The following is an 18254-nucleotide window of genomic DNA, read 5'->3' as shown; positions in this document are numbered from 1 at the left end:
GGGGGGAACAGGGAGGATGTGTGGGAAGAAAAGAGTAAGGTTAGGAAAACTATTTAGGTTATATACATTTTTATTTATGTTCTATATTTAGATAGGGGAAGGGAAGTTATTTTTTTCATCTTCTGTAGCTCTCCCAAGCTCATAAAACATCTGTTCCTAAGCCCCTGTCACCCTTGCCTGAACCAAAGTTGTTGGTGGCCCTGGTTCTCCTTCAAGGAGCCTTTGTCCTAATAAAGGGACCCATTGAGAAGGGCCCAAGGCACAGAGGCACTCAATATTCAGAATTCAGCTGCTTATCTCCTGGCAGCATGCTTGTGGAATATGGGCCTTTAGGCTGATAAAGCAGGTAAACTGCAATTATCTATGATTTCTCTTTCTGAAAAAAGAATTGCATGGAAAAAAATGGAAAGTGGAAGAGAAGGAAATGGAGCTCTTGTTGTCAACATTTTCATGTCAGAGGTGCTGCACACACCTCAGTAAATCAGAGGGGTTTGTGAGAATGCTCTTTCTCCTGGCATTTTGGCTCTTTATCCCTTCCTGTCACTGTTCATCTCTGCATCCATGGGCAGAGCTGGAGTGGACTCAATGTCTTGAAAGCTTGGGGGCAGGTTCAGCCCAGGTCTGGGGCACAACTGTAAAGTTTTTCACATTGCTCAAGTTATCTTATCTAGATGAAGTGCTTCTGACTGAGGAAAGAGGATTGCAAGATGCCTGAGTTCAGCCCAGAGACAGGGGATAAACCTGTATTATTTTTTTATCCTTTGAGTGTTTCTATCTTTCCTGTTTCACTTTCTTAAAATGTACTTTCTTAAAAAGGGAGGTTGTTGGTACATGAAGCCTGTCCTCCTTCTGATATTTAGAGGGCCAAGCAGTTTTCAGAAAGAGTGATAAGATCTCCTGGCAGCCAAAAATAAGCATAGTTCTGTTCCCTGGTGTATACCCTTGACTTCCCCCCAGAAAAGAACTTGGGCATAAATAGTTGATCAAAACAAAGCCTATGGTCTGATCCCATGAACTGAAGATATTTGGTTTCTATTCCCAGTTTAGCAGTACTGTGCTGGGTAGATGTCTCAGTTCTCCATCTGTGAAATGGAGATTTTTTTTTTTTATTTTTTCTCAGGGAGGTTCTGTCTGAGTTAACAAGTGTGTATGGTGGCCTGGAAATGCTTTAGAAGTGGTTGCTACTGAGATTTCTCTGATTTGCAGCTGACAGATAATAGCAGGGAAGGACTCAAAGCCATCTTATAAAGACTCAGACTAACTGTGTTTAACCACAGCTCCCAGAGGACCAGGCTGGTTCCCAGGCACAGGAGGAAAAACAAAGGACAACCTCCAGGCCATGGTGAATTGATGAAAATGATGTTAACATTAGGGGCTCAGGACTGAATCTGTAATCAATACAGATCTGGAGAGCTCCTTTTTCATGGTCAGAAAACCAGATCTGCACAGCCACTTAGCTCTGAGTAGAGTTCCCCCCCCCTCCCCTTTTTATTTTTTCTTGTTTGTTTTGATAGTTAGAAGTATAAATACCTTTCAGTGTGGACCCTCCTGGTTAGGGAAAAGTGATACATTTCTAGTAAAATAACACTTCTGCCAAATCAAAATAGCATTCTTGCACAAATTGAACATAAGAAGATGAAAGAAAAAGTATTTGGGACACAGGAAAAAGGAATTTAAATTACTTTTTCAGCAACAAAATGAAGAGACTGGAGACATTGTAATGAAATTATTAGAACAAAAGCTCTTAATTCTCAGGCAGCTTGTCAATAAGAAGAGAAACCGTGCTTTTATTGATGAAGGTTGAATTAAAAGTATATTTCAGCAGTATGCAAAGCTAGATCATTCAAGGAATAAAATTATGGGGGGAAAAAAGGACCAGCAGTGGAGAGGCAAGTAGTTGCACATATAAAAGAAAACAAATTTCAAAATTTTCTGTTTTGAATACACAAAATAGAGTGTGTTTTACTTTTTAACACACAACCTATTCCTTTTTTTGTTGTTGTTGTTTTAAATCAGAGAGAAGGTACTTAATTTTGTTGAAGCCTGTTTCTAAAAGGCAAATTAGTCCAAGTACGTTTTCAATATGGGATGTTCTTCCAGCAAAGAACATTTCAGCAGTTTTCACATGATTTGGTTTAAGTGAACCAAAACTAGGGGCTTGTAACAGTTGCCTGTCTGTCCTTTGAGGTCAGCCCTTCCAGAAAGGGATCCTTTCCCCTCTGTGCTGCTCCGCCTTTCTCCTCCTCACTCTGAAATGCCTCCTGGTACATCCATTTGCACCATGACCACCCGGAATATTGGATATTCTGTGCATCCTTTACACCATGGTAGAGACTGCACCTTTGGTGGGCTCTGCTTTGGCTGTTAGCACTGCTGTGACAGCATGGAAATGTGATGGAAACAGGACTTGAGTGACCACATGGAATGAAATGTTGGCAGACAATGTTGCAGGAGAATGTATTTTATGATATCCCTCTAAGAAAACGTACATGGTTTTATTTTAAAATAAAATATGAGAAGCAAAGCTTATTGAGAGTCAGACTGGTTTCAACGGCAGTATTTCAAATAATGGAAAAACCTGCAGCCATTGTGAAAAATCTGTCTTTACTCTGACTTCTAGAAACCACTGCTGAAATTGCTCCTGGTTAGGGTGGGTGAAGGTGCCTGACAATCCCCCTTTGTACAGCACAAGCCCAGTATTCATCCTCCTGGCTTTTGCCTGTTTATACCCAGCATCTCTGCCATCCAGATGGGGAAGAGCACACGTGACAGCATGTGTGTGTGTGATTTGGAGCAGCAGATGGGTGTGAATGACAAACTGTTGCCTGTGTAGGCATCTACCTCGAGCTGACTCAGAGTCCTGCCTCTGTGTGTTGCTGGGCTGTTCCTGCTGTGGAAGAGGGCACTCTCAGGGCTCCTGCATCTGACACTCCTCCTGACTCGACAGAGATCCCATGCAGGCATCCAGATTTTAGTGCTAGTGTCTGTTTGTGATGTGCCTCCTGTCTAAGAAAGCACAGACCATGCTAAAAATCAAAGCAAGGTGGAATTGACTTGATATTCCAACCCTGTAGCAAAAGTAGATCTCGCTTCAGTGTCTTTTTAATTCCTCAAGTGGGGCTGTCACCTGGAATTTCGTGCCCTGTTCTGATCTTGCTCTGAAACTGTTCTGCAGAAAGAGAAGGGTGATAGGAAGTGAAGTGCACTGAGAGAGGAGAGGTTGGTGTTTCTGCAGCTTCCCATATTCCCGCTGCACAGGCATGGTGTGATCAGCTGGCACAGGGTGTCACGCAGTGTCTGACACCATGACCCCAAGGGAATTGGTGCCAAGTCCAGCAGCAGGGAAATTTATTACCCAGATGTGTTTTTGCACGCATTTCAACTGGATTTTCACTTAAAACCGTAGGATGTGAGAACCTAGAATGTGTGTGTAGCTTATTTCCTTGAGCTGGGCCCTTTAGAGTCAGCAGGGTCATGAATGTTGCTGTGCATCACACAGACTTGATAGGCTGGGAATGCACTTAGCACAAGGTTTGGTGTCTGGCTCATGGCATGGATTTAAAACCCACAAATTCTGCAATTTCTCTGTGTGTTAGTGCTGACAGCTCTGCTGCAAGGCCTGACTGGGGTACCAGAAGCAAAGCCCTGCTCTGCCAGTGCTCTGAGCTCTGCTCATTCCATAGAGCCAGCGGAGCACCAAAGTTTTGGGTGCCTGTGGTCCCATAAATTTGAAGAAGGTAATCAAATCCTACTGCTGCCTGCCTGAAACACATATTCTGTGGCCAGGAATCTGCATGTAAATGTCAGTGGGAAATTATCGTTGTGAATTTTCTGTGTGGCAGTTGGCTTTCTTCCTTTATTTTAAATCATGCAGTTGCAAGGATGAGTAGAAAAGATCCCTGGTTTGCTGCTGGAGAGACATCTGAGCTCCATGTGAGGACAGTTGGAGGAGATGGGAGAACTGGGCTGCTTGGGGATGGAGTGGGTGAAATGTGTCGTGCTGGAAGAAGATCACTGAACTGATTTAATTAGTTCTGTTTCAGAGGATTCATGTTTGCTCGGGTCACTGCTACGTTCATCTATTTGCTTTTTTCCCTCCTCTTAGCAATAGACAAATGCAGGGTGATAATTAATTTGGCAGGTTGATTGAGATTGGGTGGCAGAGAGGGGAGTTTTCCTGGATGAGTGATGAAGCATTGCTGGTTGAGCTTAAAGTGAATAGTCTGAAATAGAAAGTAGTTAGTATAAAATCCCCCCAAGGGTGTGTTTAAACTGAATGTACTTTTGAGTTTTGACATTGAGGTTTTTTAGTAAGCTACCAGACTCTAAAGTGTAATTTTAGGACATTTGCTAGCTGGGATCTAGCTGCTGAAATACCAGTGCTATTCTTTTGCTTTGTGAAGCCTCAAAACCAGGAAAACAGGGTGTTAATGAAAGAAGTGGCTTGTTTGTGTGGGTGTCAGGCTGAAACAAGCCTTGGCAGAGCAATGCTTTTTTCTTTTCCAGGCCAACCCTGGGAGCTGAGGCTTCACCTGGGCAGACTCAGTGCTGCTCTCAGGGTGGGAGAAGGCTGTGTGGGTCAGTCTGCTTTGTGGGAGGCCAAATTCTCTTTATCTTAAAATGTTCATTACTTCACGGCAGCTATCCCTCAGTGCTACCATTAAAGTTAATGTGTTTTAGTAAAAGAGCTGCTGAAACTGTATTACTTGTCTGGCTTTCTGCCTCACTGTATTTTGGCCTCACCAGGGACCAATTCCTGTAGTCACCATGTTTGTTTCACACCAGATGGACACTAAGATACCATATTACTGTAAGCAAAGTTTGGTGTTTTTTTCTTTTCAGGAAGGGCTTGTGATATCACAAGAGATCTGATTTGGTCAGACTGCTGGATTCTGGTGCTGACAGAATTTCCAGTTTTGGGGGACAGTGGCACTGCCACCTTTGATATCTCTGACCAGGATTTTTTCTCTCCCAGTCTCTACCCCCTTCCTCTTTGTAAGTGACCCTGTTCTGCTGAGGGGTTTGAGCTGACAGTTGTGACAAAATGCCATCCTGTGTGCACAAGGGAAGCACAGAGGTGACGCGAACAAGTCACGCATGTCCCTGTCCCTGCTGCAGTGGCTCAGTTCCTCTGCTCTGGAACCACTTCTAATGGTTAAATGTCTGGTGAAAGCTCCTTGCTTACTCAGTCCTAAGGATTTTTTTTCCTGCTGAGACTGCCAGTAAGGATGTCAGTTTGATGATGGTATGGGGTTTTCTTAGGATTTTTTTTTTTCCTGTGAGGTAGACACTTATCCACTGGGAATCAAATGGGAAAATTCCCATTCTTACGCAAACTACCAGAGAATGGTCAGCTATTTGATTCATGCACTTCCTAAACTCATTAGACTAATTTGCCTTCCATGTGAGCTATTGTGATCTGTGTTCCTGTTGAGAGTGATCCACCTGAAATCAGGGCTTGACTGAAAAATACCTGAAACGTTTACCTGCTTTTCCAGTAGGTTTTTCATTGCTGTGCAAAAAGACATTGGCTCTGTCTTCAAGACAATTCTTTGGAAGCAGAGACCCATCTGTGCACTGATAATAAGCCTAAAAGGGCTCACATCAACTTTGAGGTTTGTGTTAGCAACACAAAGTGCAGATGAAACCTACATGACACTAGGATCTCTGAAAGGATGGAAAGTGACAGGAAAAGCAATACACTAAAGAGAAAATAGTATTGGGAACATACATTTCAGAGCAGATTGTTTTATGCAAGTCTTTAAACTCCATAACAAAAGAAAAAAGGATTTGAGATACCTCGAGATGATTTCAGACTTTGCTGACTCTGTCTGCTGCAGTAGCTGCCTCGTTTATCAAGCTTGTGCCAGGCTTGGTATTGTGAATGGGATTCTTAATGCACAGTGAATGATTCCCAGTGGGGGGGCGGGGGGGGGGGGGGTAAGTAAATAAGCTTTCTGACTTTTCTAGGAACTTAATTGCACCAGAATGGACTTGACTGTGTAGCTGTGAAATCCAGGAGTTTGATGTGTGTACTGTGAATAGCAAGCAATATTTAAATAGCAATTTTTCTCCTTTTTATCAATACACTTCTGTTCTTTTGTTAACTCACTGTTATGTTTAGGACTCTTGACATTGCTGTGTTGCCCTGGTGTTCCCATACTGAGGAATCTTCTTCTCTAAGTGACTGAATTCTCTAAGTCTGTAAATTCTATCCTTGGCCAAGGTGGGAGGGGTATCACAATAGCTGTGCCACAGTTTTTATCCTACCACTAGAGATATTTTTATCTAAGGCTTTGCTTTCCATGACTATGCTCAGAATGGGAAAATGGGTGTATGAAAAATTTGGTGAACACTTTTACTTGTGGATTACTAGTCCACCTGATCAACATGCCTATTATTAATCTACCAGATTCAGTTCAAGAAATATATTTATGATCAGTTTGTTTTACTAATTTATTCTGAAATTAAATATCCAGATTAAGATCATTAATTTAGGAAGTCTTTGTTAAAAAATCTGCAATACATCTGCAAATAACTCTTTATGTGGCATCCATCATTGAGGAGCACTGAAGAATAAGAATTGCTTCCAAAAAAACCAAAATAAAAAAAAGGGCAAAACCCACCACCACCTCCTCTCTTCCACCCCTTACTCCCTTCAAAATCAGGTCTTTTCTCTATTTTACTACAGCTCTGCCTCCCAAACCTGTTGTTTAAAATCTTCTTTGATGTGTGAAGGATTAATAGGGACCTGAGAAATTCAGTGGTAGGAGTGAAAATAATAGAAACACGCCTGGATTTGTTTTACTACTGTCATCTGTTTAAGTAGTTGTGACAAAAATTTGTATAAAACCAGATACAGGGTGTGGAGGTGGATATTCCTGTGCCTTTTCTTTTTTCCCACCTACGGGATTTTTTTGCATTTTTTTAAATTTCCCAGCAGCTTCCCATTCTCTGACGTTAAACCTGCTCATTTCCAGGAGTGCTGTGGAGCAAGGGGCACAGCCCTGAGCCCACTGCTGCCAGCTTGCTGTGTCACACATCTCTGTGTCCCTTGCCCATGCCACAAGGAAGCCAGGATTCCTGAAGAAGTCAGATGCAGTTTATGGTCTGGGAATAAAAAGGTTGTATGCTGCCATGAGAAAGTCCTCCAGAATGCAGACTCTTGCTGTCTCTCCCAGTGCCAGATATGATCTCATTCCTGTGGAGCTGAGTCCCTGCTTAAAAGCTTGGGGTGGTTTTGTCACTGTGCCTTCAGAACAGTCACTGCTGGTGACTGGACGACTTTTGGGTTGTTCTCTGTGCTGTCCATTTTAGTTCCCCTCAGCCTTGATTCACCTATTTTCTCCCTTCCCTCCCTTCCCTTTTGCCACAGCAGCTCATGATCCTGTTGACCGTCTCAGCCCAGGCTGAGTGTTCTGAGCAGCCTCTGGCAGTGCTCTGGGTCCTTGCTTGACCTCCCAGCCAGGTTCTAAGAGGAGGCAGCTCCCTCCAGGACTTGCAGCTTGCCCAGGGTAGCAACTTCAGAAACCTAATTCCATCCCCACATCCCTACAGGGCTCAGCCTGCAGAGAAGCCATTCACTGCAGCTCCTCTTCAGCCCTATCATTGCACCTCCTTGGCCCTGCCTCCAGTTCAAAGCAATGCCAAGTTCCAAAGCACTTCTGCCTCTGTTGTGATTTAAAAAGCTTATCTCTGCTTCCAGCTGTTGTCTAGCAGCCCAGAAACCTTTGAAACAACATCTTTGGTTAGGAAGCAGCTGAATTGCTCTTAAATGCTCACCCCAAATGTACTGCTTTGGTTGGTTTGTTGTGGTGAGTGATTTTCTTTGGGGTTTTTGTTTTTGGTTGCTGTTTGTTTTTTTTTTTAACCAGTCTTGGAACTGAGGCTGGCCTTGGTGATTTGCAAGGCTACAAGATGCTGGGAGCACTTGGGTGGAGAGTTTCCTCTCCACAGTGGCTGTGATGACATGAGCATGCAGCTCACACATCTGGATGAGCAGCACAGCCCTGAAATCTTGTGCTTTTTGCTGACTCTGGGAGTTGGCCAGGGGTTGTGGAAGAGGGATTGTTTTTCCAAATACTGGAGCCCTTTGCTGTCTGTGTGTCATGGCCTACACATGCCTGTGTGATCCCTCTCAGCACACAGCAAGGAAAGCATCTGTGACATGGATGGCCCAGGGCAAGGTGCAGTTCTGCCATTTGGTGGGGAAGGTGGTCAGAGCAGCCAGTTGCTCCCCTGTTGTGTTTTCAGGATCTGGCAGTGGTGAATCTCAGCAGCTCCAGCCTGCTTAGCTACTCCTGCTGATGGTGTCCACACCAAAATTCCCTCCCTAAATCAATCGAGTCAATAAATTATCTTGTTTATCTTGATTGCCATGAAAATGTAGGGAACAGTATCGGATAGGAGGAATCTGACTCAAAATAGAATGTGCAAAAACACCCTGTTAGTTTCTGTGTGACCTGATTCCTGCATGTTTGTAAAAATAAATGTTTCCTCTAATATGTAATCAAGGAAATAATTTGTGCTCTTTTTTTGTTGTTGTTTTGGTTTTTGGTTGGTTGGGGTTTTTTTGTTACCGAAAAAGGAACTTATCGGGAACATTTTGTGCCTACATGCTGGTAACAAACAGTTTCTTATTACCAGTGGAAATATGATCCTGACTGGAGCATGGCTAATACCCATTCAGTCAGAGAATATGGATCATACTGTGCCCCTTTCAGCACAAGCTGTAAGGAGGCAGTGTCAAAGAACTCAACAGTGAGACACTGTTTCACATCCTCAACATGCCCATTCAACTAAATCTCTTCCAAAGAGGGAAGATGTTATGCTCATGTTTAAATAGAAGCTCTGCTATTTTGGTGAAGGCTGAAACCAGGTGCCAGCCTGATTGGATGCTCCTATCTTGCTCTTCTCCATGCTGATTCCCAAATATAAAGAACTCTTAAAGCTGCTGGCAGTCACCCAGCCAAAACTTCTCATAATCTCATGGTAATTCATTTTTTACCACTACTAGATGCGCTAAATCCTTGCAGGAGTGGCAAAAAGGCATTTTTGCAGGTTCTCAGAAGTTTGGGAGAGCTCAGGCTGCCCTATTCATGTATCACAGCCAGTTCAGCAGGAAATGTTGGATGCAAGTGTTTGGCTCCCAATCACAGAAGGAGCAGAGGAGAAATTTCTCTCGCATTCCTGTGCTTTGCCTTGTGTTCACCTTCCACTAGAGAGAGCAGGAGTCTTTTATGTTCATTATAATGGAAATGAGGTGTCCAGCTACAGTCTAAATCTTTAAAATCCAAGGGAAGGAGCCAGTGAGATGGGGCAAGGTTCTCACATGTATTTGGACTATGTGATCCTCTTGCAGTCTTCTTGAATCCCATTTATTATCTTTGGTGACTACTGGCTGATTTATCGCACTTTTATCATCACCATCTAATTGTTTTTAGAACAGTAAAAGTGTTTTGTAAGTGTAAATATGTGTCGAAATAAAATTCCAGAGTAATAGACTATAATCTGAATAGAATTAGAATAGACTTTGAATTGATTTATAAGGTTTTATTGAACACTAAATATAATTATTTTATTGGTCCTCTTTAACTTAGAAGGAAAGAATCTGCTCATTCCCTATAATGAAACTGATAAGTGTCATATTTGCTTTAGTAAGTCCATATGGTTTCAAAATGCTGTTTCATTCTGCTGCTGAGAACTTCCTCCCCTTTCAAAGAATATGCATGGGACTGCTTGTATTTTAAATATTGGGTTTTGTTCCTGACTTGTGACCAGTTGGGAAGTCCTTATAATAGGATTATGCCTTTTCTATTTCTCTGGTTTTTGGGGTTGGGGTTTTTTTTGGTTTGCTTTGTTGGAGATTTTTTAATCTCAGATTTTTTTTCCCCAGCCATTACGTAGTTAGCAATATTGCTGTCTCAAGGGTGCCAAAACTAAAACCCTGGTCAAGAAAAGATTATATAAGGGAAAAACAGGGCTTATAAACAGCTTTAAATGGTCATACTTTACTTTCTGTCTTTTTATTTGTGTAGATATTCTACAATATGTGTAGGTCACATTTTCCTGCAGTTCTCTAATACTAAGGAGGCTAAGAATTATGTTTTATGAATTTTAATGAAAGTTGAAATCCTTATGTAATCATTTGCTAGGGCTTTAATTAAATAACCATATAGGAGAAGAACTGCATTTAGAGAGGCGAGGGCTGAAGATGCTAATTTTTAAACAGCTTTGTTCTACTTCAATATGAGTATCTCAGATCTTTAATGCAGACAGTCCCTTATACCATTCCTTGCTCCTTTGAAGGTATTGTTGCATTAGTGAACCTAAGTTTTAAAACCACAAGCTGAGGAATTTCATGGTGTTTGTAGCAAACACCTGAAATTTAGAACACAGGCCACCACCCTACATCTTCAAAAGGAGATGACCCCTTTTCCTTCTCCTTTTCTGGCTGTGACTGGGATCTTGGTATTGGGGTCTTTTCCATTCCTTCCTCCTCTTCGACTGACAGTCCTCACTCTAAGTTGGGATGGGGGATTGTTTTCCCTGGAGACCACTAAGTCAGTTATTAGGGTAGAAGCAAGCAGTTGGTTTTAGCAAAGCCCATGTTTTTGTGCAACCCTGAACGTGCAAGAGTCGTTCTTGTTGCTAAAAGCTGCTTTCATCTCTGAGTATTAAAACTGTCAGAGATGGGTTTCCAGGACAGTTTCAAATTAAATGTAAAGTAGCTCCTTTTCTTCTAAGAGACACTGCATGCATATAAGCTGTGTGGGAGTTTGATTTTGGTTTTATCCCTCCTTTTCTGCTGCTGATACACTTAGCCTTAGTTGCCTGGTCAGTAAGAATAATAAATGTGATGCTCTGAGGCTGTTTATCATCACTCAGGACCAAATTGATTCCAGAGAACATTCAGAGGAGGTGGTGGGGTCTGGAGCAAACCCATCTGTTAGTGATAAGCATAAATCCCCCTACTTCCAAATGCATTTTTATGTCTGCATGCATGCACCAATTAAACAGTATATTATTTTCTTTTTCCACAATTTCAGAAGGTTGACTCACTCAAGTAGATTTATGCACAAGCTCTGTTTTTCTGAGTGTAGTTGGTTTGTTGTTTGGTTTGGGCTTTTTTAGTTTTGTGGGGGAGGGGTTTTGTTTGTTTTTGGGCTTTGTTTTTGCTTTTAATTCTGTTTTCTTCGTCTTTTGATTTCTATTCAGCTTGTGGAAATCGTGATTTCTACCTAGCCCAATAGATCAGGCATACTTTCTCTCCTCCTTTTCTGGGTATCATGCTCCAGCACTTACTGTTCGTCCATGAAAAGAAAATCAGGTTCAGAAGTAACTGAGCTGAGCGTGGCTTGTTGACCTAAGGGGGGGTCCCACTGAGACAATCATCCCTCTCTAGAATGCTGGCCTGGCAGAGATTTTGTTATAACCTCTGGGGTTTTCTTCTTTCTGTCTTAAAGTTTGAGGCCTTTTTTTGTGTGTATCCTTTTTATTTCATTTTTCATTCCTTCACTCTTGTGCTAATAGGGACCCCTGTATGCCAAGAACATTCTAGCATGAGATGAGCATGGGTTTTTTTAGATAATGGGAGAAGAAATGCATTTTAAAGCCAAATAAGATTTTATAAAAACAGAAAAAAAAGTTTGGCTTCATAGGTGGTGGATTTGACTATAATGCTTGAAGGCAACTTCACAGTTTTAGCTGGTGATAGCCACAGCCCATGTCACTGAGCAGAACATCCTGGCACAGGATGAGAGAGAACAGTGGTGTGGGTGTTGTTTTACTCTGGGGACAATGGATCCATCAGCAAAAATACAAACATGGCTGATTCCACCAAGGCACCTTTGTAGAGAAATTAAATTGGACAAGGGCTGTGTAATTTCCTATAAGGAGTTTGCTCATTAAATGGTGACAAAAGAAGGAAGGGGTCGCTCTGTTGGTTCCAATGAATTTGTGACTGCTTCACTGGTGATTTTGGCTTTTCTTCTGTAAGTGATGTTGATAGACCCTGGGAAATGGAGCAAGGGTGAGTTGTTGCAGCCTTTGGACTCACTTTTCAGTGTAGCATTAGCTGCTGCTGCAACATCCAGTCTGTGGAGCCCCCCAGGATTCCCCACACCTGGCGGAGTGGCAGGATTAGAGGTGGATTAGATGCAGGATTACCTGCAAGCTGGGCAGGAGGAGGGGAGTGGTGGAGCAGAGCAGGAATTGGCTGTGGGGCTGAAAACTCACCGTGGAGATGTGAAGCACCGGGCAAGACTAGGGATCAGGATGAGCAAACTGTGCCTAGAAGTGAATGAATGTTTAAGAGGACTTGATTTAGGTGTGAGGATTAGTGGTGACCACGAGTAACACGTCAGTCTGGTTTTCTGGGACTGGCTGCCCTTGGAGCATCCCTACCTACATATGGGAATAGAAATTCCAGGCCTGACTTGGGAATGCACCTCTCATTTTTGGTGGCAGTAATAAAGCAACCTTTCACTTTTCAGGGAGCTATGGATTCAGAGAGGGTAGGAACATGAAAAACCTGGCAGGGGGATCTTATACTACCCTTGGGTTTGAAGGTTGTGGTGTGTGCTGTCAAGTGTCTGTAGAGCCTGGAGAACCACAGTGGCCACAGCCAGGCGAGGAACATCAATCCTCCTTTCTTCACTGTGAGGCTTGCTTTTTGTGCAAATTCTACTGATAGGAACCTGGAGGTGAAGCTAGCCCTTATCATGCTGGGAATCACAGGTGGTCAGACTAAAGTTAAACTAATTTTCAGTTAGCCAAGTAAATTAAGAAAGCAGGAGTTACTTCCTCCCAAAGCACAGGGGCTGAGAAGTAAAACTGAAGAGAGTTTTTTGGTCCAGAGAGGCAGGAGCCACAGAGGAAAGACAGGTACAAGGGTTCTGGCAGAGGCTCTTTGAAGCACATAACCTTTGGTAGGTGCATCTCTTGTAGGTTTTGCACATTTACTGGGGCTAGCTTTCATAAACATCAAAGCTGTGCTTCATGCAGTCATGGAGAAACAGTAGGGAAATCCAGCATTGCCAGTGTTTCCACCAACAGTATATGGAAAATAGGAAAAAAATGCAGTAAAATGAGGGGGGCAGTCACAAAGCTGTATCAGGTAAAAAAATGATGTGACATTTCTGATCTTCGATGCCTGTCTGTATATGTGGTTTGTCTCCAGTTATGGAGGTAGATGGCTGTAAGTAGTAATTTAAAAAGAAGAAGCCCGTGGAAAAGTAAAGGATAAGTAGGAACAGTTAATGGGGAAGATTAAAAAAATCTCATCACAGGAGATGTGTGTGGCTTTCCTGATTTTGCAAAGTAGTTTTAGTTTCTTGTCCTGGGATGAGTATTTTGAAAGCATATTCTGCAATAAGTGTGGGTTGTAAATCTTCTTCCCTACCTCTGAACTGGAAGAAGGCATTTCCTTTGGGAAAGAATGTTGGGAAAAATGAGCAAGAAAATGTTCATGACTGTAAGTCATTACATGTCACATTAACCCTCCTATCTTCCATTCACATGTTTTTATATTTGTATTAAGCAATGCTTCTGTGTGTAGGAGCAAACAATGCCCAGAAGAAATCCCTGAGCAGATATACAAAACCCCCAATACTTCAATGGGGAAACAGATTTAAAGCTGTTGCTAATTATCATGGCTGATGTAAAATGTACATTGCTGGTTAATCAAATGTGCCCTGGTTTTGATAATCTCCTTGTTGATGTATCAGCTGTCCTTTTGCCAGATCTGTATTAAAAATTTGGCTAAAGCTGAATCTATGGCATCTAAGTGGGAATTTTATTGGCACGAGCAGGGTTGTGATGCCAGATGTGTTTGGGTTCTGAATGCAAAGGTACAATGTTACATGGCTTTATTATGAAGCTAAAAGCTGTGTGAAATAAATCACAAAAGCAAACCTGTTTATTTCCAAGAAAAGTGTGTAATGGATATAAAAGCACGAGTGTTTCAATTAAAACTAATTAGTGCAATTTATCACTTACCTGTGCTTTTCTTTGTTTTGCAGCTCATGGGGCATTCTGAATGGGACCACAAACGAGGACCCAGAGGCTCACAGGTCAGTCGCTCAGTATTTTGTGTTTTATTTTGGCTTTTGCTGCATTTGAGGCATTCAAACAAGTCTTCCATCTGAGTTTGGCAAAGTTGTTAATTTTGTTAATACTTGCAGGGTTTGGAGCAATGGAAAAAAGCATAAAACCATGAGAGCTTTCATTAATATAATTTTTTGAGCCGTAATTCAAACAGTTGATCCAGACAGAGCTGAGTCATCCAACAGAAGGGTTTTTTTCAATAGCAGAAAGATGAATTAGATGTATGGAGAAAGCATTTTATACTCAGCTGTCTCCATCAGGACATCAAAGGAACACAATTTCAGATAATGTGGGTGTGTTTTGTTTGGTGATTTGTTTTTTAGTTTTTTTAACCTGACAAAGTCATAAGACTTGGATGGCCCTCTCACCATGAATCCTTTCATTACTGACCAGGTGTTAGAACTGTATGGGGAGGCGCCATGTGTTTGCCCTTGACCTGTCATTGGAAGAAATTATTCCAGCAGTGTTAATGGTATCACAGTACATTTTAAAATTATTTTTAGAATTACAATTCCTCCAAATGAGACATCAGTACCAATGTTGATGTTCAGGAATTTTCCTACTTGGGTAAAATAGTCTTTTCCACCTACTATTGAAAGAACATAAATTCATTATTAGAGCTCCAGCATTTTGTATTTGCTTTTACTTCAGGTGAAGGATTTTCAAACGGATTCTTTGTACAAATGACAGATGTGTCATAAAAGCATTAAAGGATCTATAATAAGGTGGGAAAAGAAAACTGTAGAATCATAGAACAGTTTGGGTTACAAGGGACCTTAAAGATCATCTCATTCCAGCCCTGTGGGCAGGGACACCTTCCACTATCCCAGGCTGCTCCAAGCCCCATCCAACCTGGCCTTGGATACTTCCAGGGATCCAGAGGCAGCCACAGCTTCTCTGGGCAACCTGTGCCAGGGCCTCACCACCCTCACAGAAAATAATTTCTTCCTAACATTCATTCTAAACCTACTCTCTGGCAGTTTTCAGGCATTCCCCCCTGTTCTCTTACTACAGTTCTTGAGGAGGAGTCCCAGAATGAGCCAAGCTTTCTGAGTACCATGTGCTATCCTAGTGCCCAGACAAAAAAAACAAGGAAGAAAAGGAAGAAAAGTTCCATTAGAGAGAAGAAAATATCCCTCAGTTATTCCACTGTAACTTTAGATTCTCTCTTTCACATCACTCTGAAAGTTGTCTAGATAGGAATAGTATTTAGACCTAAATTAATTAAGTTCCTTGAAAGGTTAGGTGAAATAAGGGAGGTTCTGATTTTTCCATGTAGTAGAAAAGACAGTTTTTATCCTTTTGTGATTCAGTTACATTGTTGCCAGTGTGTGTATTTTTTAAAGAGTGCCCATTATAAAAAACAAGATCTTGCTGAAAAATTAAGGTGAGTGACGTGTTAGGTATGCTTAAATACCTTAAAACCTAGAAGGAAAAAAAAGGGAAGAGTAATCACTGGTTTACCATAATCTAAAACTAAAATCCACCTATGAACTCATAAAGTTATTCTATCAAGACTGATTAAAAAAGCTCTGATTCAGTGAAGGGTTTTTTTTTTTTAAGAACTAGTAGGTTTTCTGTGGCATGTGTTGAAACATGAGGGGAAGCTGCTACAGTGCATGTCATACTTCTTAATGGCCCACTTGGAAAACATGTTCCTTTTCTGCACGTAGGAGTTAAATGCAAAGTGCTGTAGTTACAGGTAGGGAAGGATGTCAAATGAAATACTCTGAGGCCTATGGGAATTTCTGTTTGCAGCAGTTTGTCTCGTGATAAGCATCTGCAATTCAATAGAATGTAAATGGCACAAGTAAAAAGCTGTCTTTACAATATTTAACTTGCTCATGACTTCTACCATCCTTGCACTCTACTTTTAAGAGACTGCCCACATATATGTGTACGTATTTTGTAGGATTCCTTTTCTTTTGGAATAATTCTACTATTAAGGCTGCTCTAATTAGATTGAATTATAGGTTGCTTCACAAAGAGTGGTGAGTTCCTGGCTACATACTTGTTCTTTTTTTTTTTTCCCTTTCTTTTTTCATTCCTGAAGACAGCACTGCCTGCTGTAAGTGCTTCGTGCTGAGAATTTACTGTGTGGATTTGAAATGAAGGAGGAAGTGCAAAGTGAATTTCATTACATTTAATGCTTAATTTAAAAGATTAAGACATGTTAGAATTAAGAATTCAGACATGAAACTACAAAGTTGAGTTCAAAATTAAAGAAATTCCTAAATTTTTGGGAATATTTAATCCACTTAAAGAAATCTCTCTCTCTCTCTCAAATACATGCATGCAGTCTATAGAACCACATCATTTGAGGGGAAAATATTCATACCCATTTGTAATGTTGGCACGTGCCACAGGGAAAGTGTGACTAGCAGAATTCATCCTTGGAATATTATTGCTCTGCAGAAAAAGAAATTATGCAGATTGTATTTTAATCATTCTGCTAGAACATAGTACTTGATACTCCCAAGATCTTTCAGGTGGGACCCACGGCACACTTTGTGCACACGTTTTTACGAGGGCTCTTGGATGTGTGGGAGTAATTTGTTGCTCTGTCATCAAGACTTGTTTGGCTTGCTGGAGATGTAGGCGTAGCCCCAGAGCCTGTGGAATCGAGCAATCGTTCCTCCAGCATTGTAAAAGAGCGATGATGGAGAGAGAAACACAGGTCCAGCCTTTTTAATTCTCTTTAACTGTAAAAGCTCTCAATTATATATCCGAGGTGCTGCGTTTTTACCCCCTCCAGTTCCTAAGCAACAGCTATTTTCAGATTGAGTGCGTCTGGTGTTGTCTACCTACTTCAGGCTTCTTTCTGCGAGGTAGCTCGTTACTGGGAGCTGGGCTGTTCCCTGCCTCAGTTTTTTGCTGTGGTGCTGCAAGGACACAGATGCTTTAGGGGAACAGCAAGGACACAGATGCTTTAAGGGAACAGCAAGGACACAGATGCTTTAGAGGAACAGGAGAAGCTTGGGGTCTAACTGGTCTCGACCTCTCAGCTCACAAAAACTTGCGTGCGTCGGGGACTCTGCCATCTACGATGAAGAATAGAAGTCAGAAATAAGGTTCTTGCCGCTGGTTTGGGACAGAAGCCTTCTTTTCTCAAGTCTGGAAAAGCCTCTAGAGCAGATTGATAACCATGAGCCGGAAATCTCTGTACTTGCTGAAGCGTAGGTGGGAGTCGATTCCCGCTGCTGACCAGGTATTGTGCTCTGGGAGTCTGTTGTGTCTTAGTGTGCCCTCAGTGCCACTGTAAAGAGACTTTACAGTGATTTAATGGGGGTGTAGGGGCTCTCTGAATACAGTGAGAACCAGCTGATCCTTATTTGCCGTTTCCAAGCTGAATGCTGCAAAATGTTGGTGAAGCTGATTTTGCAAGAGCGTGTGCCTGTGAACGTGGAGATGCCATGGCAGCCCACTATTGCAGATGTATTTCACCAAGAAAGTCCCCCTGTCTCCAAGAGGAGACTTTCCTGCAGGCTTTAGGAGTATTTTAAACTGAGTGGCTAAGGAAAATTGTAGTCTACTGTTGATGGGTGCATGACTCTTTTGTATTTCATATCTTACATATATGTATGTGTGCATGAAGTCACTGAGGCATTGGCAGAACACTCGGCATTTTCAGAGTTGTCTTGGTTGATGTGTCATTCCAAGTGTGTTCACCAAGATGAGAGTAAAGCAGAAGTAAACAGGACATATGTAAACATGTGCTGGGCAAAGCCAATATTGTCACCAGAAGCAGGACTAGGATGTGATGAATAGCAGCGATTAGTATATTTCCTATACTTCTTGCTCCAGACACTCCAAGATTCTCTGATTATTTTTTTTTCAATACCTTGCTTGGGATGTGCAGATAATAAAAGAAATAATTACAGAGGGAATATTGGTGAACTAACAGCTCCACTCTCTTCTCAATTATAATTTCATTTCAGTTCTCCATTTACAAAACAGTTGACTACGGATGGTAGTCTTTATCCATAGGAAAGAGACTTTCTTTATCTGTAGGAAAGAGACAATTGTTTGACAGGAAGAAGCATGGAGAACAGAAATGCATCCCGCTTTTGAGAAGCATCCTCCTGTGTATTTTTATTAAGAGGGAGAAGGTCAGGGCAGATTACATATTTTATGGAGTTGTAGATTTT

General features: G+C 41.8%; 1 protein-coding gene across 1 annotated transcript in view; it reads left to right on the top strand.

Annotated features, from left to right (window-relative positions):
- Positions 1 to 18254, top strand: part of PDE3A (phosphodiesterase 3A) — a 216185-nt gene that overhangs the window by 128241 nt on the left and 69690 nt on the right. The window contains exon 2 of the mRNA XM_083859872.1: positions 14022 to 14072. Within this exon, the coding sequence (XP_083715998.1) occupies positions 14025 to 14072 (48 nt within the window). The 5' untranslated portion in view covers positions 14022 to 14024. The remainder of the gene's footprint in view (positions 1 to 14021; positions 14073 to 18254) is intronic.

Source organism: Zosterops lateralis (assembly GCF_965231275.1).
Source record: "Zosterops lateralis genome assembly, chromosome: 4".
In the NCBI taxonomy this organism is placed as follows: Eukaryota; Metazoa; Chordata; class Aves; order Passeriformes; family Zosteropidae; genus Zosterops; species Zosterops lateralis.
Note: the sequence above shows the minus strand (reverse complement) of the source record. Positions and strands in the feature narration are given on the sequence as shown.